Source organism: Phragmites australis, chromosome 18 (genome assembly GCF_958298935.1).
Source record: "Phragmites australis chromosome 18, lpPhrAust1.1, whole genome shotgun sequence".
Lineage (NCBI taxonomy): Eukaryota > Viridiplantae > Streptophyta > Magnoliopsida > Poales > Poaceae > Phragmites > Phragmites australis.
The window spans coordinates 2,849,865-2,875,952 of NC_084938.1; the positions used below are offsets into that span (position 1 = coordinate 2,849,865).

A 26,088-nucleotide genomic window follows, 5' to 3' on the forward strand; every position below is an offset into this window, starting at 1 on the left:
TAATACAGTAAGATGCATGACGGTATAGCGTGTAAAAAAAATATAAAGTGATGTGGTAGGATATCTGTATGTGCAACAACAAACTGTATATTTGCAAAGTAATTTTAATATTTATTTAAAAGTTGACTATTTCAGTGTATGTGCTGTGCTTTTGTGTTTTGCAAATTAAAGGTTAGTGTTTTGCATCATCAAGCAAGTATTTTGGAGATACGTGGGTGAACTCGGTAAGAATCATATGATGGAAAATACGACAAAATGCATGACAGCATAGTGGGTGGAAGATGTAAATGAGTGTATTAGTATATCTGTATGTATAAGAATAGGGTGTATGTTGGCAAAGCAGTTGTAGTATTTATTTGAAAGTCGAGTGTATTTATAAGAGTAAAGCGCATATTTGTAAAGTAGTTATAGTAGTTACTTCAAAGTTACCGTGTTAATATATGTGGTATGTATTTGTGTTTTGAAGGTAAGTGTTCTAGGGCATTAGGCTACTATTTTAGAGCTATGTATGCAAATCTGGTGGGAATCATATGGGTAGAAAATATATAAGATACATGACAGTATAGTATGTAAGAGATGTAAAGTAGTATGTTAGGATATCTATTTGTGGAAGAAGAAGATGTATATCTGCAAAATAAGTTTACTATTTATTTGGAAATCTGTTATTTCGATACATGGGATGTGTCTCTGTGTTTTTCAAGGTTAAGTTTAGTGATTTGCAGTATGAAGCAAGTATCTTAGGGCTAAATGTGTAAATCTGATAAGAATTATATGAATGGCTAATATGTTAAGATGCATGAGAACACAGCGTGTGAAATATATAAAGAAGCATGTTATTGTATCTGTATGTGCAAGAATAAGGTGCATGTTTGCAAAGTAATATCGATATTTATTTCAGAGGTGGATATTTTAGACTATGTGATATAGTAGTTACTTCAAAGTTAGCGTGTTAATATATGTGATATGTATTTGTGTTCTGAAGGTAAGTGTTTTAGAGCATTAGGCAACTATTTTAGGGGTATGTATGCAAATTCGGTGAGAATCATATGGGTGAAAAATATATAAGATACATGATAGCATAGTGTGTAAGAGATGTAAAGTAGTATGTTAGGATATCTATTTGTGGAAAAAGAAGATGTATATCTGCAAAGTAAGTTTACTATTTATTTGAAAGTTTGTTATTTCGATACATGGGATGTGGCTCTGTGTTTTTGAAGGTTAAGTTTAGTGATTTGCAGTATGAATCAAGTATCTTAGAGTTAAGTGTGGAAATGTGATAAGAATTATATGAATGGCTAATATGCTAAGATGCATGAGGACACAGTGTGTGAAATATATAAAGAAGCATGTTATTGTATCTGTATGTGCAAGAACAAGGTGCATGTTTGCAAAGTAATATCGATATTTATTTCAGAGGTGGATATTTTAGACTATGTGATATGTGGCTGTGTTTTTTTCGAACTGGCGGCTAGTAGTTTGCGTTATTAAGCAAGTATTTTAGAGCTATGTGTGTAAGTTCGATAAGAGTTATATGGATGGAAGGGATGCTAGGATGTACGATGGTCTATCGTGCAAAAGACGTAAATAAGTGTGTTTGTATATTTGGATGTGCAAGGATAAGGTGTGGATGTGCGAAGTAATTTTAGTATTTGTTTTGAACCTGGATATTTTAGCATCTATGGTATGTTTTTGTGTGGAAGTAATTTTAGTATTTACCTGAAATCTGCGTGTTTGAGTATATGTGATTTGCTTTTGTGTTTCTGGAACTGAAGATTAGTGAAAAAGTAAGCAAGTGTTTTGTAGTATGTGTGAAAATTGAGTAGATTTAACATCTTCATACGTGAAAGAATAAGGTGTACATTTGCAAAGCAATATAAGTCTTTTTAAGCTGAAGAGCAGTGTTTTGTGTGGTGAAGCATGTATTTTAGACTGTGTGAAAATGGACCGAAACTTTGAGTGGAAGATATAGTAAAATGTAGGACAGAATAGTGCGCAAGATGCATGGAGAAGCGATTTAATACCTTTTCATCTGCAAGGACAAGATCCATGTGCGCTATTGGCCCATTATCTGTGCCACCACGGTACTCCCATTTGCGTGAAACACGCACACAAATAACCCAGTGTTTGGATTTTGGGTGTAGTGTGGGTAGCAAATCAAATGCCATATTGGAAACCTGTAGATTCTAGATCAATTGGAAATATTAGATAACACCAGGGGTACTGCATTGGTTTATGAATGTAAACCAGCTGTATGAAGTAGATATAAATAATTGGCACTGATGGAAAACATCATTGTATAAATAATTGGTCAACTGTACCTTGTGTTTTAGAAATAACTGTTCAGGCATATATAGGGTATCTGAATATTGTAACGGGAAAAGTAATATTGATACTTAGTGTGTGATGTTGCAATACGTAGGAGTAAACGATAAACGTAGGGAATTCCCATGTCGTGACAGGTTTTTTCTTTCGATGTGTATCATGGGAATGATAGTAATGTCTCTCTCTCTCTCTCTCTCTTTTTGCTCCTGGTTTTTCTATTTCTTCTGTTTTCCTATGGAGAATGTATGTTAATTCTATGATAAGGTACATGGAGGTACGATACATTGCAGGACTTCCTTATAAACTATGTTGCGTGTTGTATCAGCACAATTTTTGTTGTCATCTTGTATTAATAATTTGAGGCCACTTTTTGAGGTAACACGGGATACTGCGACATATAACTGACCATGGCTGAAAACTGGTTTCTTTAAATACACACCTACTTTATCTAGCGTCTGCCCTTGGCTTTTATTAATGGTCATAGCATAGCATATCTTTACAGGAAATTGACGGCGTTCAAGTATGAAAGGTAATTTGGAGTTCTTTAGTGTTAAACAAATGCGGGGAATATAAACGATTTGGGATGTATGAGTGCCTATGATTATTTGTGCTTCGATAATCATATCGCCCATAGCTGTAACTATCAAGCGCGTTCCATTGCATAAGCCACCAGATTGGTTTAAATTACGAAGTAGCATTATAGGAACTCCTTTTTTAAGATGCAGTCTATGAGGGGGGAAATTATTTCCATTTAACGAATTTAAAAATTCAATTGGATATAGCAAGTCGTATGAATGATGGACACTTTGCGCTTTTGATATTTTGTCACAACTAAGATACTCTTTTTGATTCACAGGAATAAGAGATACTATATATGTATTTATTTCATCAGCCAAGTCGTTTGTTGGAGTTAGTATGGCTCTTGCACGAAGGTATGATATATCAGAAAAATTTATTTTTAAATCTGGGTATATAGCATCAACTAAACAAGCAATTTTGTCATCACTGGTGAAGAGCAGTAGGTCATGAGGTATTTTTATCCACGTGGGTTCTAATTCACCTTCATGTGCAGTTGCTTCTAGTTTACCTTCACCTAGATCTAGCACCCATTTGCTGAAATTAGCGATTTCTTGCTGGGCTAGTGAATTTAAACCTGGAGAAAGGAGCCTCATATTTTTCTTTAATGTTAAGATAGATATATTATTCCAAAGAGGTGAGTTTATTATTGTCGCATTTACAATTTGAGCTCTGGAACCACCCTCAATAACTGGTAGAATTTGCCTAAAATCGCCTCCTAAAACAACATTCTTGCCACCAAAGGGAATATGTCCCATTGCCGGTGATTGGAACGACAATAAATCACGAAGTGTTCTATCAAGGGTTTCAAATGCCATTCTATGTGTCATAAGGGCTTCATCCCAAATTATTAATGAAGTTGCCTCAATAAGATCAGCGAGCATGGTTCCTCGTTTGATATCACAAATAGTGGCCTCGTTTATGTCGCAAGGAATTTTAAATCGAGAATGTGCTGTTCTTCCACCTGGCAATAACAATGATGCAACTCCAGAGGAAGCAACAGTAAGGACAATTTTCTTTCGTGCTCGTAGGTGTGTGACTATAGCGTTCCATAAGTAGGTTTTACCAGTACCTCCATAACCGGAAACAAAAAAGAAGCCAGGAGTATTGTTAAGAACTGCATTGGTTATGCGTTCGAAGGCATGGTGTTGCTCATCGTTAAGATTTGAAACCAAGTGATCTGATTCGATAATTAGTTGTTCGGTGTTGTACGATAACTCTTCGTCTATAAATCGATTGGCGCATGTTGCCTCAAAGTTTCCTGATCTTTGTGGCAAATTGTAGTCTCTAATTCTACCTCCATTTTTTGCAAATATGGTTGAAAGGTCATCTAGCAAATAGTTGCGTAAATCAGGATCAGGCATTTGGTAGTTCTGATTGTTGATGGCCTGTCTAAATCTATATTGGATATCATCAGCTAGTGTTCGCCAAACTTTTTCGAAGAAAGTATACTCGTCATTCACCTCACAAAAAAGCAACATTGTTACAAATAGTTGTCTTAGTTGTGTGGAAGTAGCCCAAGCTGCTGCTTCGTCGAAAGCATTGAACCATTCTTGATCATTACCAAGTAGGCCACGAGAGTTGCATGCGTCTTTAAATGTTGGATATGTAATAGTGTTATATGTTTTGACATCATCATAACTTTGTGCACCTTTAACTATCATTAGTAGCATTCTGAGGTAATAACGTTCGCCAACAGATGGATGCACATAGTATAAACGGCCTATTTTTGATCCTATTTGTCTAGGCTGCCATTTTCGTAGAGTCTCATCCCATCGCCACTTTGAAGGGAATTCGCAATATGTTAGGTTTCTTCCTTGAGGGTATATTTGGTTAGCGATGAACCATTCAGTTAACATTGTCTTGCGCAGGAATTCTTGCGAAGTTATTACAGATAAGTTAGCATCAGTGTTATATGTTATGTTATTCTCATGTGGTAAATGGACAGGGAGTCGTTCCACTGCTGGGAAATGTCTATGGATATCAAATCCGAATATGCGCCAACATGCGTCTTGTTCACAGATATAGCGGCAATCTAAATATTCTTTAACTTCATTTATAGTTTGAGTTTCATTATCGTATGGTGCATCATGACCATTTTTTATTCTCTCGATATAGACTTTGCCACAGTCTGGACCTTTTGTTATGTATTTGAATAGATACTTGATAAAGACGCCTTTGTTGCACCATTCTACATTTATATGGGCCTGGAATTTTTTCAGCAAATACATATTATACGGAACTATCCATTGATTGTTTAGTTTTGCGTTTCCTTTTCGAATGTATCTGTCATTGATGGATCTTTTGTACGCTGCGAAGCCATTGGACTCAACTGTAGTTTCAGATTGCAAGGCTTTAGGATACCCTTTGGAACATTTGCCATTTTTCATGCAGGGGCTATCACGGTAATTTTTACCACATGGGCCATGTGTCATGTGCTCAGCGACTAATGCATATCCTAGAGGATCAATTTTGGGGTCAGGAATTTCTGCACTTATGAATGAGTCAATGAATGTAGATGTTGGTTGAGAGGTGTCTTGGGAAATCCATAGAATAATGTGTGCATGAGGGAGGCCACGCTTTTGGAACTCGACGGTATGGAGGACTGATGTAGTGTGCAGGAAGGCAAGGGGACAATAAAACAACGAAAATCAATGTTAGCACCGGTGCAAACTAATTTGTTATGGGAAAACTTGAGGCTAAAAGATATTTTGAATAGAAGGACATACTTGCAACAATGGGCCCAAAGGCTACACCGGTTTTAATGTCCTGTAAAAGCTCCTCAAGTTTCATGTTGTATACTCGTACGACAATATCAGCTCTATCTGTTGCTTTCTGTCCTGGCTCGATACTTACAGCTTCAGTAATTTCTGGCCACTTGGGATCACATGTAAATGTCGTAAAGAAGTCTGGTGGACCATATACTCTGCATATCGCTATACTGTCATGGTAATTTTGGATCATGTATCGTCTACCGCCCGTGTGTGAAGCCGGTAAGACTGTTTTGCCGATTTCATTGCCATCTATACAACCGCGGCTGACAGCGTCTGCTATACCTTGTAAATTCTCTATTCTAAGCTTAGTTTGATTTTGAAGGATGAACCACAACCTTATTTCGTCTATGCAAGCGCGAGCATCAATCTTCGCCTGGCTTGATAAAGGCCCGTAACATAGATAGGGATTTGACTGATCTTTTTTATAGTGTAACATATAGCGATAGTAGTCCTGCATTGTCATTTTAGTACGGCCTCTATTATGAGTTGTGTCTGTATCATTATAGGGTATTCCAACTTGGAAACCACGCTCACCATATGGAAATAGAAGAGGATATTGAAGTGCCATGAATGCGGGGTGTAACACAGATATTTGGTGAAGTTGGCCAGCATGTGTCTCTATCACTATGTCTCGTTTGAATGTGTCTAATGTGAAGTCGCCAACAACAAGCATGGCAAGTTGATCAGTCGTGGGTAAATTGTATTGCACTGGATCACCTTCCCTCGCGCCTATGATTCTAATGATGAATTCTTCATTGCCATGATCTTTCAGTCTATCTCTTGCAAGCCTAAATTTTCTTGCAAATGGGTTGTGGTTATCCAGCATCTCTGTTAAATCTTTAATTATTCTTGTATCCAAAAGATTTGTGGGTATTTCGTTTGGATCTAAAGCGTGCAGCCTGTTTTTAATTTCATTAGCAGTATCGTATATGTATAGCTGAATGAACTTAGGAGGCATTCCATTGTCTGGAAGCAAGGACCCAATGCGGTGGTGAACCTGGCCATTGATTTTGAAAACGGGGGGGGGGGGGCCTCGTCCATCATTCATAGATCGGTCTATCTTTGCTCCCATTGATGTAAAGGCGAATAAACAATTATATTGACGGATATGTTTTATAAATTTCTTGGAATGAGCGTCGCTATTGAATTTAGCCAAGGTATTGAGGGGTTCAGGTCGGGTTGTAAAGGGTGGTATGGAAATCTTGCCTCCTTTACAGCAAGAATTGTAAATAATTCTATTATTTCTAATGGATGAATCAGATTTAACCCTTTCTCCAAACCAAAATATAGCATGACAATATCTGCACTCATAGTCGGGTGACCCAAAGTAGGAGCGATGAGGATAAGAAGCTATATAGCGATATGTTTGAATTAGAATATTTCGTGTGTTGTGATAGGGAACAGGTTTTGCCATAGCCACGAAGGAAGAGGGGGAAAAAATAGTTAGTTAAGTTATAAGAACACTATAATTGTATGTGGCTAATTATTTATTTGCATTAGGTGGAGAGAGAGGAACAGAATAGGCGAAAGAATCGCAAAAAGGGAGGAGCAGTAACGAATTAGAATATGTAGCGATACTATGGGAGATTCTAGTGTAGTATGTAAGCACGCATACCTTTCAACGCGTCGATATAATCCTGGCTGAAACGACCAAATTCTATAGATGAACTGTTACTATCTAACGCTCCTAGAAAAGCATGGAGGAAAACGTGGCTTAGACAGGGCAGGCAAAGATTATTATCAATGGTAAGAAGCACCTATTATCAATGCCATAAGTTGGTATCAATCACCTGATAGTCTTAGTCTTTGCTGATCTAGTAATCTGCGCCGTTTACGACGACACTCAGCTGGGCTAAGAGTTAAAGGGCAGTGATATGCAGCGCCTTCTCCAGGGATTCCTATTTATCAAATAATGAACAGGGATGTTTAGTCCTGTAGGACTGTGCGTTTTAAATTTAGGAACAGTCAGGAAAGAAACATACTTTGTCTTCTGCGAGTTCCACTTCTAGAGCATGTGTGGTGAGTAGATGAAGACGCTGGGCGATATGAAAATAGTAGGTGTAGAGAGCAGGGCAAGGAGAAGAAGCAGAAAGGTATAGAACGGTGTCTACTTGGTGAGATTGGAATGGACACATATCAAATGTAGAATAAATAGATGCAAAACCAAAGGTAAAGGTTGATGGACGCACATGGGAGAGGATCACTGGCATCACTCGGTTGGGATGAGCGTGGCTCCATTAGCTACCAAATGCGTAAAAGATGCGTCTACATAGCATCAATGAGACAGCAAAACAAACAACAAAAAAAGAGGCAACAGCAAGTTATTTAGGATAATCATACAGGGAGAAATCTCTCTCTGTGTGTCTCTCTCGTTTTGTTTTGTTCTTGGTGGGTTGAGGCAGGGGGGGGGGAGGGAATAGCACATAGCAATACTGATATATACTTATTAATTAACAGTGCAAGGTTGAGAAAAGAAAAGATACAGACAATTATGGAAATGAATCAAGAAAACTGTCAATTCAAAGGAGTAACTGAATAAACAAAATTAGCCATGGAAGCTCCTTACATGAAAAAAAGAGGAGGGGGGCGGGGGACTATAGGAATTAGCAAGATCTAAGAAATAAAATGTCCTAATGTGCACATGCATACACGGTGGACATACGGGCTAGCGGGGAAAACATGGGCATTTTTTTTTACATAGAACTAAGCTTCCAAAAGTGTAATCAATCACAACAAAACCATATATGCTTTGAAGGCAGATAATAGCCTGTAGTGCAGCTTGTTCATAAGCAGCCATGCACTCTGCCTCACAAGGTGACCAGAAAAAGAGCTGCCGCGGGGTATTCTGGAAGCTCAACAGAGGCAACTCAATCTCTACTCCACAAAGGGTGGTTCCATCGTCCATAATTTCACAGAGGAGTGAAACGTATGGCAAGTGACATCTAGCCGCGGCAGCTTGCAAAAGGGAGATGTAGGAGGCCCTAATGACAAACATATGGTCACTACTGGTTATGCTGCTTATTTTTTTTCACCATGCAAGCAAAAATAACAGAATATGAAACAAAAATAGGGGGAAAAAGGGCGGGAAAGCAAGAAGAGGGGGGGGGAGGGGGAAAATAAAAAAAATAAAAAAGGCAAAAGGATAATATATCAGTTACTACACTCTGCATAATGGCATATTGTAACAAGCATAATATAAATATAATTAATAACTTTATGTGTAGGAGAAGAGAATAATAACAACTTTGTTGCTCTCATAATACAGGCAACAATAAATTAAGCAAGGAGAGAAAGGAGAATATATCTTACCGTAAATAGCAAATCTGGTTTGGTACCAATTCCTTCGAATGAAACAACACAAAGGGCTTCAATTTGTAAAAACCTGTAATGGCACGTATAAGGTGACAGACTGAAAAAATATCTGCATGTTATAGGCATGTATGAATCATTTGAGGAAAATAACAAAGGGCAGGCACATTCTATTAACACCGTTTTGTTTCTCTTTTTTTATAAAAAAAACGTAAAACAAAAGAGACCACAAGGGAATGGTGGTACAACATAACAGGAAGGTTAAAAATATAGTACAGCATAATGACTGGAATTAATGTGCCAGTTGCTATACAATGCATGGTGCTATGATGCAAGGTTATTTTTCTGTTTTTTTTAAAAAAAAAAACCTGTATGGTAATGAAGAATGCCTATCAGTTTAACACACAACGTCGCATTCAACATGAAGGGCCTATAAAAATACAACATGGTGCAATACGTGAGAGAAGCGTTTTACATACTATACCATGCATAAACAATTCCCGTAATAAAGTCAAGAAATAATACGTTTCATAACGGTGCGCATAAGGTGGCAAACTGAAAAAACATCTATATATTATAGGCATGTATGAATCATTCGAGGAAAATAACAAAAAGGAAGCACATTCTATTAATAGCATTTTGTTTTCGGTTTTTCCCTTAAAAAAAGATGTAAAAAAGAGACCAGCCGGCAATATCACACATAAATCAAATATCAATTTGGCCCCCAGATAATGCACGCACGAACATATTACGTAGAAGCAATAGAAGGACAGAAGGGGTTATATCTTGCCAAAGGCAGCGCCCCATCATGTAAGGGAAAAGAACAGAAAATGAAGTAAAAATAGGAAAGGAGAAAATATGGAAAAAGGAGGGAAAAGAGGGCGAAGGAAATTAAAAAATACAAAAAATAAGAGGCTAATATATCAGTTGCTGCATTCTGCATAATGGCATAATGTAACAGGCACAATATAAATCCAGCTAATAATTCTATGTGTAAAGCAATTGAAAGTAAAATGACCTCATAATATGGGTAACAATGAATTAATCAAGGACAGCAGGGGAACATATCTTACCGCAAATAGCAAATTTGGTTCGGCACCAATTTCTTCCGGATCAAACAACACAAAGGGAGAAACCCTGCCAGTTTAATACACAATACTGTATTCAACACGAAGGAGCAATAAAAATAGGTGATAATGTGGTGGGTGGGAGCAGCATGTCAGATACTATACCATGCTTATATGGATAGTGCAATAGAGTCGACAAATAAGATGTTTCATAACGACACACATAAGGTGTTAAGGTGGCAAATAAAAAAAAGCCTGTATATTATAAGCATGTATGAATCATTCGAGGAAAATAACGAAAAACGAGGTACATTCTGTTAAATCCATCCTTTTTATTTTAATAGGAGCTGTAAAAATACAGGGCATAAAAGAACTGCGGCACAGCATAATAGGTAGACTAAAAATTCTGGCACAGTATAATATCCAGGTCTAATGTGATGGCTGCTATATAATGCATAGTGCCATGATGCAGGGGGGATATGTTTTTTTTTCTTTTTCCTTTTTTTTTTAAAATACAGCCAACAATGTCACACATAAACTAAACACAAATCTCGTCCCCACATAATATACGCACAAACATATGATGTAGAAACAACATGAGAGAGGGGGTTATATCTTACCAAAAGCAATGCTTTCGATTTGGTGATGAGCTCGGTGCGAGCGAAACAGTTGAATCACCTGAAAGAGATGAAAAACCTATATACAAGAGAGAGCGCGCATCAGTTTAATAAGCACAAATCAGTGTATCAGTGTAATATACGCACAAACATATGATGTAGAAACAACATGAGAGAGGGGGTTATATCTTACCAAAGCCAATGCTTTCGATTTGGTGATCAGCTCGGTGCGAGCGAAACAGTTGAATCACCTGAAAGAGATGAAAAACCTATATCCAAGAGAGAGCACCCATCAGTTTAATAAGCACAAATCAGTGTATCAGTGATATCAAAAAGCGCTCTCGCTGTGGATCAGATTATGGTGGGACAGCAACAATGAAAAAAAGGGCATGTATGAATCATTCGAGGAAAATAACAAAAGGGAAGCACATTCTATTAATAATACGCTGTGAATCAGATTATGGTGGGACAGCAGCAATGAAAAAAAGGGCATGTATGAATCATTCGAGGAAAATAACAAAAGGGAAGCACATTCTATTAATAATATTTTGTTTTCCTTTTTTTTTCCAAAAAAAGATGTAAAAAAGATATCATGAGGCAATCACGGCACAACATAATAGGAAGATTTAAAATATGGCACAGTATAATGTCCGGAACTAATGCGGTGGTTGCTATACAATGCATGATGTCATGATGCATGTTTTTTTTTCCTTGTTTTTTTCCCTAAAAAAATATACAGCCAGCAATGTTACACATAAATTAAACATCAATTTCGTATCCAGATAATAAACACACGAATATATTACATGGAAGCAATAGAAGGACAGAGGGGGTTATATCTTGCCAAAGACAGCGCCCCATCATGTAAGGGAAAAGAACAGAATATGAAGTAAAAATAGGGAAGGAGAAAATATGGAAAAAGGAGGGAAAAGGAGCTGAAAGAAATTAAAAAATAAAAAAATAAGAGGATAATATATCAGTTGCTGCATTCTGCATAATGGCATAATGTAACAAGCATAATATAAATCTAACTAATAACTCTATGCGTAAAGTAATTGATTATAAGCAATATTCTGTTAAACCCATCCTTTTTATTTTAATAGGAACTGTAAAAAAACAGATCATAAGATAATTGCGGCACAGCATAATAGGAAGATTAAAAATTCTCGTACAATAAATCTGGTCCTCACATAATATACGCACAAACATATGACCTAGAAGCAACATGAGAGAGGGGGTTATATCTTACCAAAAGCAATGCTTTCGATTCAGTGATGAGCTCGGTGCGAGTGAAACAGCTGAATGACCTGAAAGAGATGAAAAACCTATATGCAAGAGAGGCCACCCATCAGTTTAATAAGTACAAATCACTGCATCAATGATATAAAAAGCGCTCTTGCTGTGAATCAGACTAAGGTGGGACAGCAGGAACAAAAAAAAGCTGGTGACAATGCTGTCCATAAATTGAAACACAAGGAATTTTTTTTATATAAGATAAGCACGAGTCAATTAACATAAGAGCAACAAAAAAGGAGGGGGGGGGGGAGGGACCTACAACTTACCAGGAAAGACACCTGAATCTTGCAACAATCTACCTCCGCTCCAAATAAGGGAAAGAACTGCAAGAAATAGAAGTACAAGCATTCTTCAAAAAAAGATCTGAAGCATCAAACATGATAGGAACATAAAAAAAAAGGGAGCAAGCAAACCAGAAGCCACGAGCAACACCAGACTGAGGTAGTGTCACGCTCGAAACTCCTTGGCTGCAATAGACACGCAAATATAGACAGGAGCAAAAAGATTTGGATCAAAAATGTGTTTCATTGGTTAGCGGCATTTTTTCCATCTCCTTTTATTCTCTTCTTCTTTACCTCTCTCGCTCCTCCAATCTTGCACACAGAAACAACGTGAAGCCGTGGGAAATTAAAGCTTCACATAGAACCGACAAACAATAACAAAGAAGCAACATTAGAGCATACGAATGGGATCACAATGAGAAAGAAACAAGCGTGCACTTAGACAAAGGAGGGAAGGGGTGAAGAGGAAATCCGCAATCGAAAGAACACGTGCAGGCAAAAAGCGGCAAAGGGTGGAAAAAATGGCACGGGTGAAAGCAAAAGGGGGAAAAGCTCCGGGTGGAATGGAAAGCGATGGCTAAAATAGCGTGAAAATAAACAAAATAAATTCGTCCAAGAGCGCAACCACCAAATGGCATGGGAGAAAGCGAAAGGGGAAAAGCTCCAGGTCGCTGCTTATGGCCTTTACCACGCGAACAAACAAAACACAATCAATAGGTACTGCAAATCAACAAAAGGAAGTGTCGGGAAGTGTTGCGTAGAGGCGAAGGAGGGGGGGTGTAAAACAACGAAGCACGCCATCTGCCGACCACATCGCCATACAAAAGCACAAACCTAAACGGAAAACAAATCCGAAGCCTGGAAGGGAAAGGGCCATGGATCTAGCAATACTCAAAGCAACCGGCAGAGTGACTCAGGCCAGAGCGCGTGGATCTAGCAATACTGAAAACAACCGGCGAAGAAACCCAGCAGAAAGAAAAGCGCCAACAAAAGCAAGCAACGCGATGTCACCACGGCACCGAGCAGAGCAAGGCAAAAATCACCATCGCAACAGATCCGAAACGCAAGAACAGGCACTGACCAAAACAAGGAAGACCGCAATCACAGAAAAGTAAGCTCAGCAAGGCAACGAAAAGGGGAGGAGAAAGGAGCAAGGAGGAGGAGCCTGGACTCTATCGGCCGGCATCCAGGCCGGGCAGATGGCCACCGGAGGACACGCATACCGAAGCCACGGCGCAACACACCACAACGGCTGCCAGGACCTCTTGACCAAAAAGTAACCGGTGGACCAGACACAGCCGACCGGCGCGTGGCGAGGGGCGGCGTTACGCGCGAGGCGCAGGAGCGAACAACCTCTGGAAACGTCGCGACCAAGCAGGCACCGACACGCAGGTCCAGCGCAGGCGTGCGCTGCGGAGCGCGCCGCGCGCAAGGCGAGCCCGCGCGCACACAGCCGCCGACACGCAGGCCCGGCGCACAGGCGTGCGCCGCGGAACGCGCCGCGCGCAAGACGAGCCCCACGATGCGCATCGGGCGACCAGTAACATTCTGGCCGACGCGGACGCTGCGACTGGCCGGTAAGGCGCGCTGCTTTTATAGTATCTAATATGGGTAGCTGAGTGTTGTAAATGTGTCTCTTATAACTGTGCGTTTGCACCATGACTGATCATTGCTGAAATTCACTAGCCAGACATACTATATATGCTGTTCAATCTGATTGCATAAAAGTATATTTTTGCGTTATGAAACTTGGAACCTAATGCTCATGTGATACTCCCTCCGGTCATAACTTTGATCAATATTCGGTTAAATTTTAAAAACTTTGATCGTCAATAGTTTCCAAAAATTTAGTTTAGAAACATAAACAATCGCACGCGTAGATTTATCTTAAAAAATATTTTTATTAGATATTATAACTATGTTTTAATAGAAAACATGATCAAAGTTGCATATCGAAGATCATAAAAAGTCAAAAGTGACAAGTATTTATGACCGAAGAGAGTAAAACAAAATAAACATAGCAGAAAATTAGAAATATCTGCAACATGATTCCTTTCATCTTTTTTTTTCAAGAAAGTGGGTAGAACTATGATTTGAGAGCAATTACTACAAAGGAAATCCTACCTTCTCTCATTGTTTTTTATCCATATAGCTATGTCGAAATAATATTATCTTTAATAAAAAAAAACTACTATGACTTTGACGTAGGAAATTTTTAAATGTACCTTTTGGTTGCGTTTCTGGAGACTACTGCAAAAGGAATCAGAAAGTGAAGATATTATGAAGGCTTATCACAGTTTGGAGGTGGTGGCAATGTAAATCTTCGTTAAGAATGGATGACCGTATAATTATAGGTTATGTGATTCATGATTTATAATCTTTATTTTAAAATGATGTAATGATGAATATGAGTTGTATGTGTTGAACGACCGAAATTGGTTTCCTTTATAAAAAAACAACATATTTGATAGATGCTGCCACAAATGCCCTGCTATTTGATAGCTAGACATAACCTATTTGCATTTCCCATCTGCTATTTCGTTGAACTTTGTGGTTCAAAGACTATACCTTCATTTTAGCTTTATTGTATCAGGTGGTACTGTGTAAGATAGTGAATTAACCTGTGAACTTGATTATCAACTGCTCAGATAGTTATGTACAGCAGTTATAAATGACCAAATGAAATTGGCTATTTAACAAAAATCATAATGGATAAGATTATCTCTATCTTTAATGGTGAAATAACTGAATTTTGCATCTAATTGTCAACTGCCGTGTGTTAGTTATTAATTTTTAGTATATCTCTTTTTTTTCCTCATTTGTTCGATCACCAACAAACAAGCTTGCCTATTATCACTAAATATCAATGAAAATGAGGCCAAACATCACCTATTCTACAATCAATTGGCAAATAATGTATGGATTGTTTTTAGATCTGCACTTTCGTTCCTTTTTCAGTATAGTTAATGGTTCATTTTGATCCAGTCGAATAAGAGAATGAAACTTATCCATGACTCGATGGGTTGACAGGAAAAGTCTTACCCTTAACTTGGAACATTTCTGATCCCTATAGGGCAAGATTAAACTCAAGAGGTGCCATTGTCTGTCATCAAAAGTATGTTGTGCTTATAACTCATTTTTTAGTGTTTTTTTAGTTCAAACAGAGCATTATAGTTTAACTGTTAGATTTTTATGACTATACATAGTTGAATTTCTAAACATGTTAACAATTTACAATATGATGTATCACTTGGAGAAATTAAAATGAAATTAGTTTATTGTACAGTAATATAATTGGTATATAGTTATGGTGGAGTCTGAAATCTTGCTACCTGTGATGACAATCAACTTCATAGAAAAGCTTTAGTTTATATTGTTTCTTTGGAAATCGAACACTATATATTTGGAGTTCCAGATGAATTTTTGGAGCCACTAAGGTCTAACAATACTCATGGTGCTTCATGTAATCATGCGCATACCCCAGAATGCTACGTTGATGAGTGCTCTATCAATCCTGCATTAGCGCAGTTATATACTTGAAGTGTTATTATCACATCAGCTGATCCAGCGACATTGCTCGCTCCTAGGGGTGAAAACGGGCCGAATTTCCCATGTGCCCGAGCGTCTAAACCGTTTTAGATGTCAATTGGATCTCGGATACCTGACTCGGATATCTGATCCGGATATGGGGAGCCTGGTATCTATCAGATATCGGATATTCGATAAAATTATCGGATATATGCAACGAATATCCGAAGAGGTGTCCAAAGCCTGGCCCAAGTCATCGAGTGCCCAGCCCAACTCAAGTCGCCATTCAGCAAACCCACCACTAGTCCACCACGCCAAACAAATGAGCGCAACCCTACCTAGTACCCACCAGCCACCAAATCCCCAATCCATCAACCGTCTCTATTCTCATGTTGTCATCCCGCTCATCACCACCGCCTCCCCTGGATTCTCACCGCCAGGAGCATAGATCTCTTCAGTCCTCATCCTCAATCCTCCCTGGCCACTGCTGAATGGAGCCACCTTGACCTCGCCATTGGTCATCCCAATCTCAACCTCGCCGTGAATCCCTCCCAGGCTGTAGCCTCAGTCTTGCTATGACACACGCCTAGGCCGTAGCATCAACCTCGCCATGATGGCCGGCCAAGGTGAGTAAGAACAATCTATTTAGTTTCCTTATTTTTGTTATTAGTTTGCTTTGGCTGATGAGATTTGTTGATATCTTTGCCTCCACTCTCTAGTTTTGTTTGGTTCAAATATCTAAGTCTTGCACTGGGTGGGAATTGTGAAACTTATTCAATGGTGTCAATCTATGTGTTTCTTATGTCTTCTTCATTGGGTTTATGGCCGTACAATTAAGAGGTAAACAAAATACATGTATAAACTAGTATTATATTTGATAGAGATTTCAGACTTATAGGTTACTTAGGTAGTTGGGTTGATATTCTGTCAAGCTGATGCTTGGATGCTCCTAGTTAAAGTCGTATTTGCTGCTTGTGGAGCAGCAACATGCTATTGCAATCCCAGATGAGCTTGCTTGCATATGCTGATAAGTGATATGCCTCTTAATTTAGATGCTTGAATGCATGCTAGCTATAAATTTGTTAGGCTGGCTCACTGCTCTGCAGCACAACCACTTTCTGGGTGGTCTCTTCATTGAATAACTCCACCTTGTGTTTTCTTTATATTCATTTGATTTAGTTTAAGATGTACTCGTGAAATTTTGAGTGAAAATCAATGTTGGTCTTTTCAATTAGGATGGCTGCTCTAAGTATTTAAGAACACTACACTAGATATGTAGAGAGAGACAAGAGAGAAGATGGTGTGACGGAGGAATAACTTTGGACGAAATGCAATCGATGCAATTGTTTTGGAACCACTTGAAAGTTGCTCGCCAGTACGATACCAAGCTACACCAATTCCAAGCTCCTTAGAGCCATGCAAATGTTCATAATGAGGATGATGCAGGTGAAATTATCGATTGAAATGTCCTATTTTTTGGCATCTGCTAATTGGCTATTTGCTATGGATTTGTAAGATCATCTATTAGTTAATCTATTTAATATAGTATATCATTGTCGTGTATTCAAGTGTCATGACGGCACTAAGTCACTAACTATGTCTATGTGCTACTTGGACTATTTGTGGTATGTGGAGCACAGAGTTAATTAGATTTTGGACTGGTGGAATGGTTGAATCATCATAACATATGTCATATATATGGATGTTGTTTTTACTCAATATCTGAGGCAATATTCAAAATTGACATTGTTCGTATATGACAACATCACGTATTCGTTTCGTATGATCCGTATGTGTGACTGAGACTATCCATGTTCGTATCTGTATCTGATACTATTCGTGTCTGACTCTGAACTCTGAGAAAAAATATAGGATAGAATATAAGATCGGTTATATCCGTCCGTATCCTATCCGATTTCACTCCTACTCACTCCACTCAAAATTGCTAGCATATTTCCGGATATTACCATACATGGTTTTGACATTAAAGATATTGGATCCAGTGCCTGCCTCATGATGCCAAAAGCCAGATACTGCAAGGATGGCCTCTTTGCTTCAGTCACCAGAACATAGCAGATGCTGAAATTGTTATACAACCATGGTCTCCAACGTTTAGATCAGAAATTGAGATTATAGAAAAGACCAAAGCAAACATATACCTTTTTTTCTTCTTTATATGAGCAACATACAAATTTGAAGTAATGGAAGTCATGCAGTGTTGTAAATTATGGAGGAAAAAATGTATTCACGTGTGTACTTGTGAATATTTTTCTATCATCATCATTCCCTACAGTCATTATTTATTTGGATTCATGTATCTCAAGTTTTTTAAACAGTACAATCTTTTGTGGAACAGTATTTGCAAGCAGCGTAATGTATGATAACATAAGCCCAACAAGGGGCTGGTGAGCCAAGTTGGTTCCTCAAGCCAGCCCCTAGGCTGCCGATCCCGGGTTCGAGCCCGGCGGTAGCCCCCGAGGCACTCTCAGTTTCTGAGGGCGTGGCGCCTCTTTGTGAAAAAAAAAAAGCCCAACAATGGATGTACAAATTAAGAACCGTTGCAATGCACGAGGCACTTTACTGGTCTCTACTGTATAAAACACGAATTGATTCTCGCATCACTTCTTCCTCTACTCTCCTCCTATCTAATAAACATTCATAAAATTTGAATAATTTAGCCACTTTATCAGCTACGAATATGTAACCCGTTTTACTAATAAAAATAAATGAAAAAATTAGGAGAAAAATTAGTGAAAATCTCCTTCTTCTTTTTCATATTTTATCTAAAAATAAATTATGATATCACTCCCAACATATATATTCGATAACATTCCCATAATATATCCATATCTCATATTTGTAATATAATATATATAGCAGTTGCATCCCTGTATCTTCTCAGGATAACTATCCAAATCTGTTTTCTCCATGACATTTGGGCCTCCATGGCTCAAGAACAAAACCCAACAACCACTCTCCATCCCAAGCCCGCTAAAAGCCCATATTATCATACACCCAATCACTTATAAAATGGGCCTTAAAAGCCCACACACTGCCTCTCGTCGCTTCGCTTCCCCAAACCCTACCACGGCGCCCCACCTATAAGATCCATCTCCCCCTTCCTCTCCGCCTCTCGCGCCGCCACTCCCCTTTCCTCCCACTCGCCCAAAACCCTATCTCTTGCGCGCACCGCTCGCCGCCGCCGCCGCAGCGAGCATCTCCTCCTGCACCCTCAACCATGGCGACCCAGATCAGCAAGAAGAAGAAGGTACGGATCCTAACCCCAGCAACCTCCCACCCCCCCTGAATCGGTGGATGGCGTCGGTCGATCGATCGATCTAACGAGCGTGCCTGCGCAGTTCGTCAGCGACGGCGTCTTCTACGCCGAGCTGAACGAGATGCTGACGCGGGAGCTGGCGGAGGACGGCTACTCCGGCGTGGAGGTGCGCGTCACGCCGATGCGCACGGAGATAATCATCCGCGCCACGCGCACGCAGAACGTGCTCGGGGAGAAGGGCCGCAGGATTAGGGAGCTCACCTCCGTCGTGCAGAAGCGGTTCAACTTCCCCGAGAACGGCGTCGAGCTCTACGCCGAGAAGGTCGTCAACCGCGGCCTCTGCGCCATCGCGCAGGCCGAGTCGCTCCGCTACAAGCTCCTCGGAGGCCTCGCCGTCCGCAGGTATAACAACATCGTCGATCGCTGATAGATGTTTGCTTCGCTGACTTGTGTTGTTTGTATATATGCTGCTCTGAAGTAGACCCTATATAGAGCTTAGTTGTTAGTATTGTGCTGGTGATGAGATCTAGACAACCAATGAATAATTTTGGTGGTTGGAGTAGATAAACCTCGTTGAATAGCAGTGTTTATGCTTTGTTATAGGAAGAAACTATTTTACTGGCCTGTATGTATTATACTTGCGACTTGCAATGTTTGTGTGGAAGTTGGAATTATTGCATCAGTGATTGTTAAGTTCTGCCTCCTAGCCATGTTGGTGGGATATTATACTGGTGCTGAAACTAAATGCTGCTCCTTGAAGCAGTGGCGGCCAGACAACCGTTGAGACAGATCCACAGATAAATGACTGATCTATTGTTGTTTGTCTACTAATTCTATCTCACATTTCTTGTGCCATTGGTGGCACCTGTTTACCCTTATGCTAGTAGTGTAGAATTTTCCCTGGGAGGTTTTGGGACTAGACTGTATTTTTGAATAATTCTATATCTGACAGTGAGCAGTGTTTGCTGTACGTGAAATCATGTTGTCAATAGTTTGGCCTTACCTTGTTTGCAAACTCAGTTGCGTGTATCATGGTGTGGTGGTGTCAACAGTGCATGTGAAATGTGGAATTCTGCATAAATGCCCCTGTATTCTTTATGTCCTGCTTTCTTATGATTGCTGGGTGTTAAAACTGGTGCACAGAGGAAATGCTGCTCTTGAAGTAATGGCGACCAGACAACCGTTGAGAGATGGATCCACAGATGAACAATCTTTCTGTTTGACTGCTAATTCTATCTCATATTCTTTGTGCCAAGGATGTTATTCATAGCCACTGGATATTTCTTTGCATTTTGTGCTTGTGTTATTGTGTTGTTTATTGATTGATATCTTAATGCTATGATTAAGCGTCATTTGTTTTATGGGATGTCATTGGTGATCCATATGTTTCAAATGTTGCCTAGGTTTCTGGACATGGTTTATATTGTATTTAGTCTAATTTTGCATACTAACATGCTTTTTTACATGGCAGGGCTTGCTATGGTGTCCTTCGCTTTGTTATGGAGAGTGGTGCCAAGGGTTGTGAGGTAAGTGTTCTTATATACTTGGAGATTCCATGTACATCGATTTATTTTTCTACTGTTTGGCGAAGGTATCTAAACTGATTTATTCATGTTCATTCAGGTCATTGTGAGTGGAAAGCTCAGGGCCCAAAGAGCCAAGTCCATGAAGTTCAAGGATGGCTACATGATCTCATCTGGCCAGCCAGTGAACGAGTACATTGACGCAGCTGTGAGGCACGTCCTTCTCAGACAGGTCTGTTTACTGTACAACCGGTGTACTGTTTGTTCATCATCTGGTCAGGCAGTTCTGACTGTTCTATTTAAATCGTCTGCATGTTATGAAGTATGTCTGAACAGGCTTGTTAATTTGCAGGGTGTTCTTGGCATCAAGGTGAAGATCATGCTCGACTGGGACCCGAAGGGCAAGGTTGGCCCGATCACCCCGCTGCCGGACCTCGTCACCATCCATGCCCCAAAGGAGGAGGATGAGCTGCGCCCTCCGGTCTTGGCACCTGAGGTCTAAGCTCCCAGTAGAGCGAGAAATGTCTGTGAAATGGCAGTTTAATCAGACCTAGCTAGGTTTCTATCTTATGATAAGGGCAATGCGACACTTGGTTACCTTAAGTTTTATGGACAGAGGCTATGTACTGGTGCTATGTTATTTTTGTTTAAACTAAGTTTTGCCGAGACAAGCTACCTTGATATGTACCGGATGCAAATTTGTGGTTTATTATTTTCAGTGATCTCTTGTCTTTGTTCTCAAGTGTCTGGGGTAGCACTTTGGTTCTGAATCAGCTGTCTTTTGGGAAAGCCGCAATTGGGTCTGTTATTGCCCTGAAAGTTTCAGAACAAATGACCTTGATCGAATGCCCATTTTGTTGGCCGTGGTTCCTCGTGTTTATTGTTGTCAGCAGATTGAATCCATGTGCCCGTAGAAATATTGCTGTTGTTGCAGGTTTGAGCTGAATTTTGTCCGGTCCAATCCCTCCAGAGTCCAGATACTGGCAAGTTGCAGGAGTTGCAGAGTTTGCTGGATTTGAGCAGCAGAAATTTTTAGTGGCCGCATCCCTGCATCACTCGGGCATCCACACATTTGGTGAATTGTTGTCAAATTCTCTGCACCAGAAGCCATGAGTTTTTCTTTTTCCCCTAACGAAAAGTTAAACTAGCAGCTTATGGGTTTAATCTTCATGTTGATGAGTCCAGATTTGTTGGCGAAACTTCGATAACCAGTCCTTCAATTGTTTGCTTCCTGAAGGTTCGAAGCAAACTTCAATTTGCTGCCTCTGTTTGCTCCAGAATTTTGTGTTTGAGAGCAAATAATCTTTCTACAGTAGTAGCATGTAACCACGGTGGCTAACTACAGATCAAGAAACAAAGAGAGTATTATTTGTTTCTGTTCAAGAGTCCGCGTTCTTTCTATTATAAGCTCTCCATTCACCACAGCTGGGATTACATTTATATCTGATGTCAACATGTTATTCAACAGCATGATGACTACGTAATGTAACATTATACAAGGCCGACTAAGATCCCTGCAACTGATGAGGTGAAACAAGTCGGAAACCCATGATCCTACCATTTCAAGCTGCTCTAACTGAGAATTACACCTCCAGAACAAAATGCGAACGATTCAGAACACAAGCGGGACAGCGTCATCTTCAGCTTCTCGCGAATCAGGCAAATCAGGCAGGTCCGCGCTTATGGAGAACCTCAGCCACCGCTTCTTTTCCACATACATCAGGCACGGCTGCAGCACGAACCCAACGACCATTGCCAGGATGCTGACAGCCATCACCTTGAAGGATGCCAGGGCCATCACCACCACTATCAGGAGAGTAGGAGGGGCAATCATCAGAACAGTGCCAATGGTGCCCAGAGGGATCTTGTAAGGCCGGGAGGCGTTCGGATGGGTCACCCTTAGCTTGATGAAGGCGATGAATTCCAGAATCATCCCAAAGCAGTAGAGATAGTTCTCTGCTGCGATGATCTCTTGGAAGCTCATCCAGGACAGCAGGATCACACCAAAGGCGGAGAACAAGATGCCGATCAGTGGGGTCCCGTAGCGTGACCTCTTGGCAAAAAATTCAGGAAGCATGCCACGCTCAGCCATTCCGAGAAGCTGGTAAGAATCACTGCTCATTTCAGTGACAAAGTTGCCCATGTTGGACAATGCAGCAGCTGCTTGAATCCATGAGTGCAACCAGAAGCCACCAAGAATTCTTGCAATGTCTGAAAAGTACCCATCTGACCAGTACTCCCGAGCAACTGGAAGTGCTGCTGTACAAGTGATCAGCGGGTAGAGGTATCCCCCCACTACTAGAACTAGAGCATAAGAAAGCGCTCTCGGGAGGGTTCTCTTTGGATTCTCGACTTCTCCAGCCAATGTACTAATTGAATCCCAATAGTTGAGGTTCCAAAACAGTGTATTCAGATACAAACCCCAATTCACGCTCCCCAAGTCCATTTGAAGCCACCTTGAAGGTTCAATCCGAGGAATAGCAATCAATCCCATCACAAAGAATGGGAGGAGAGAGAACACCCCAAGAAAGACTGCCACCCAGCCAACTATGGTTAGCCCTCTGTAATTCATGTATGTAAGTGCGACTGTGAGGATAAGCACCGCCAGGGTCCTTGGTAGCCCACCCCCAAGAGCCGGAACACTGGACTTGACATAGTCCAGAAAGAGGACTGGATACAGGGCATTATCAATGACACCGCTGAGCCACTTGGCCCAGCCTTGCTGAAAACCCCAAAAGGGACCAAGAGCCGAAGAGACCCAGACAACATAACCACCATTCTCTGGGAACATAGTGCCCATCTCAGCAGTGATTAGAGCTTCTGGAATGCTCCATATGAGCGCAAACAGAAGAAAACCCACAATTGCTAGCAGTGGCCCAGCAGCCTTGACACTATCCTCAATCCCAAAGGGACCCCCAGAAACTTCATAGAATATGAGGAAGACAAGGGGGAGCATGGAAACTTTTGGGATGCCATGACCTCCCTTACGCTCTTCGCCCTCACTGACACTGTTGTACTTGGCACCAACACGATCCCCCATTGGAAGAGAGGCTGGATTTGCTCGTGTTATTGCTGTGTTCCTCAATTTCTGCAGTTGGAAAGCCAAATAATCAATATATATGCAAGCACATGGTTGTTCCATGTTTCGACATGAACATGACGAACATAACGAAAAATTCCTATTTTCACTTCATTAATGATAATGCTCAGAAATACTAGGTTCTGAACTATATGTTCACAGCGAACAAAGGGGCACTGCTATTAGTCAGAACCCAACCGCCTGCAAAACAAATTACTCCCTCTGGTCATAAAACATGACGTTTTGGACAAGGTTAGGTCAAACTTTTACAACTTTGACCAACAATAACTTTCAAAATATTTGATTTGGAAACATTGCAATCATATGTGTAGATTTGTCCCCAAAAATACTTTCATAATATCACAAATTTATTAGATTTTATAAATATATCCTAGTAGAAAATAGTGGTCAAAGCTACGCATTGGAGGCCGTTCTTGTCCAAAGCATCATGCATTTATACCTGGAGGGAGTACTATTTTGGTCAATGTGGAAAAGAATGTTTACTCATTAGAACCAACAGTGATAGTAACCATGGCTTGCTTGCATAAATTTTTGCTCCCAGATAACTAACATAGCTATCAAGATTTCTATAAAGTCAACAGGACGATTTGGCCTGCTTTGAAGATTCCAACTTGTTGAATCAGCATGCTTAGTCAGAAAAGATTACATTGCACTTATCGTATTCAAGCTCACGATTGCATTATCCTAGCAAATTCTAGCTATCCTGAAGTTTAAATAAACAGCTAGGGATTTGGATGTGATTCTGCATGTGTTCCATATCTGGACTGAAAGCGAGGTACTATGTCAAACTTCCTGATGCACAGTAGCATGAAAAGGACAGCAAATAAAAGAGAACCTCGTGAGCAAATTATGGGAATATTGTCAGGAGAACTCAAATTAAAATGCTATGGCACCTTTAAAAGATGCCACATCATACTATTAGAATCCCATGAGTACGTGAAGTAAGACCACACATCACATCGCTACAAAACTCATTAGCAAATGGGGAGAGTCATTAAACAGCTACAAAACTATGAGGAAGCTCCAACTATAGCAATGGATGGCGATTTCTTTTTCATAATTTAAACAAGATACAAAATTTACTAAGTCTGCCAATAATTGAGCTTGCCATAAAGAGCCAAGACTCCAGCTTGCCACGACTTTCCAGCTTGAAAGGCTATGAAATACAGTAGGTTACTTGGAGTCGAAGGATTAGTTGGGATCTTTTTGGATCAAAACTTAGACTTTGCCGGTGGCGCATGGTGGGTGACATGGGTGTAGAAGCGTAGAACTAAAACATCTTCTCGTCACAAACTCACTTGGTCAATCCGGAAGCGGCACGCAACATCAAACTAAGCCTCAACGAAGCAAGAAGCGCTGCATCTGTTCATCAGAGGGAAGGAAGGGACAAGTTGCGAGAGATGCCAGTACGGGCCCGGATCCAGGGGCCCTCGCCGGTGGCGGAGACACGCCAGGGATCGGGGCGCAACAGCGATGATTAAGGCGAAGCAGCCTGAGGCCACGCCGCGACGGGAACCGGAGCTTGGCCGGCCTGGACTCGCCGGAGCAGCGCGGCAAGCAATTGGACCCGCGATCTGGACTGGCAGTCCAAGAATTAGCCCGAATTCGACCGAACGAAGATAAGCAAGGGATCGTGAGGAGTCCACGAGCCTAGCAGACGGCGCCGGAAAGGAAAGGAATCCAAGAACGGAGCATGGGCTGGGCTGGACTGGACTGGACTGGGCATCCCCACACAAGCAGGACGCGAATTGAATCAGAGAGAAGGATCGAGTGCTTGTGCTCACCATATATCTACCGCGCGGCGATCCGCATGCTTGGACTGGATCTCCCTCCGGCGGCCCGGGCGCAAGTCCTGCCTCCTCCCCCCCTGACGCCGAGAACTCGGAGAGAGAGGGCGGCGCGGACGAAGTCACCGATGCCGCCGGAGGAGGAGGAGGAAGGTCAGAATCGAGAGGGAGGCCTTGCCTGATGGCAAGAGCAGACGACTTGAGCGCAAAAATACTCGGCAGCGCCGTCAGACTCTCTCTCTGTTTTTAATACAAGTCGCGCCGACACATGCAATTCTCATATTCACATCCGTACATTATAGGTCTGATTAGTTGTTCACTGATAGATATGTATAATTACACATAGAAATGTGATTAATTACTCGTATATATTGTTTTAGTCTAGTTTGATATATACAAATATACGCTCGTAGCCTAGCACGATAGATACATACTTCTACATCTGTTTATTCAGATAAATTCACATATCAATATCACAAAATTATCTTACTACGAGCAATCAAACACAATATTAACTTTTATATCCGCTCGTACAATCTCAGATTTGATCAACAAAACACAAACTCAGCTCGATCCGACTAGATAGATATAACCAACTAAATATTTTTTTTAATAAATATGACTTTATTAA

The 26,088-nt window shown here is 40.5% G+C and overlaps 2 protein-coding genes and 2 non-coding genes across 4 annotated transcripts; 3 read left to right on the forward strand and 1 right to left on the reverse strand.

Moving 5' to 3' along the window:
- Positions 1-18,875: 18,875 nt before the first annotated feature.
- Positions 18,876-21,312, forward strand: LOC133899524 (small ribosomal subunit protein uS3x). The gene is made up of 5 exons (XM_062340516.1): positions 18,876-19,038; positions 19,130-19,449; positions 20,519-20,573; positions 20,671-20,802; positions 20,923-21,312. Exons 1-5 carry the CDS (start codon positions 19,009-19,011, stop codon positions 21,070-21,072), a joined length of 687 nt encoding a protein of 228 aa, XP_062196500.1. The 5' UTR covers positions 18,876-19,008; the 3' UTR covers positions 21,073-21,312.
- LOC133899846 (small nucleolar RNA snoR143) lies at positions 19,725-19,893 on the forward strand. The gene has a single exon (XR_009906453.1). It is a non-coding gene; the product is annotated as a small nucleolar RNA snoR143 (small nucleolar RNA).
- LOC133899845 (small nucleolar RNA snoR143) lies at positions 20,134-20,292 on the forward strand. The gene has a single exon (XR_009906452.1). It is a non-coding gene; the product is annotated as a small nucleolar RNA snoR143 (small nucleolar RNA).
- A 602-nt stretch (positions 21,313-21,914) lies between the features above and the next one.
- LOC133899523 (probable polyamine transporter At1g31830) lies at positions 21,915-25,710 on the reverse strand. The gene is made up of 2 exons (XM_062340515.1): positions 25,455-25,710; positions 21,915-23,658 (listed from the first exon to the last, which is right to left on the reverse strand). The coding sequence occupies exons 1-2, from the start codon at positions 25,455-25,457 to the stop codon at positions 22,183-22,185; spliced, it is 1,479 nt and encodes a 492-aa protein (XP_062196499.1). The 5' UTR covers positions 25,458-25,710; the 3' UTR covers positions 21,915-22,182.
- Positions 25,711-26,088: the final 378 nt, after the last annotated feature.

What these genes read in the sequence shown, in the direction of transcription:
- LOC133899524 (XM_062340516.1), top strand. Translation starts at nt 19,009, where the DNA reads ATGGCGACCCAGATCAGCAAGAAGAAGAAG. An exon ending in GGAGGCCTCGCCGTCCGCAG is followed by an intron (nt 19,450 to 20,518) that starts GTATAACAACAT and finishes TTTACATGGCAG; the next exon opens with GGCTTGCTATGGTGTCCTTC. An exon ending in GTGGTGCCAAGGGTTGTGAG is followed by an intron (nt 20,574 to 20,670) that starts GTAAGTGTTCTT and finishes ATGTTCATTCAG; the next exon opens with GTCATTGTGAGTGGAAAGCT.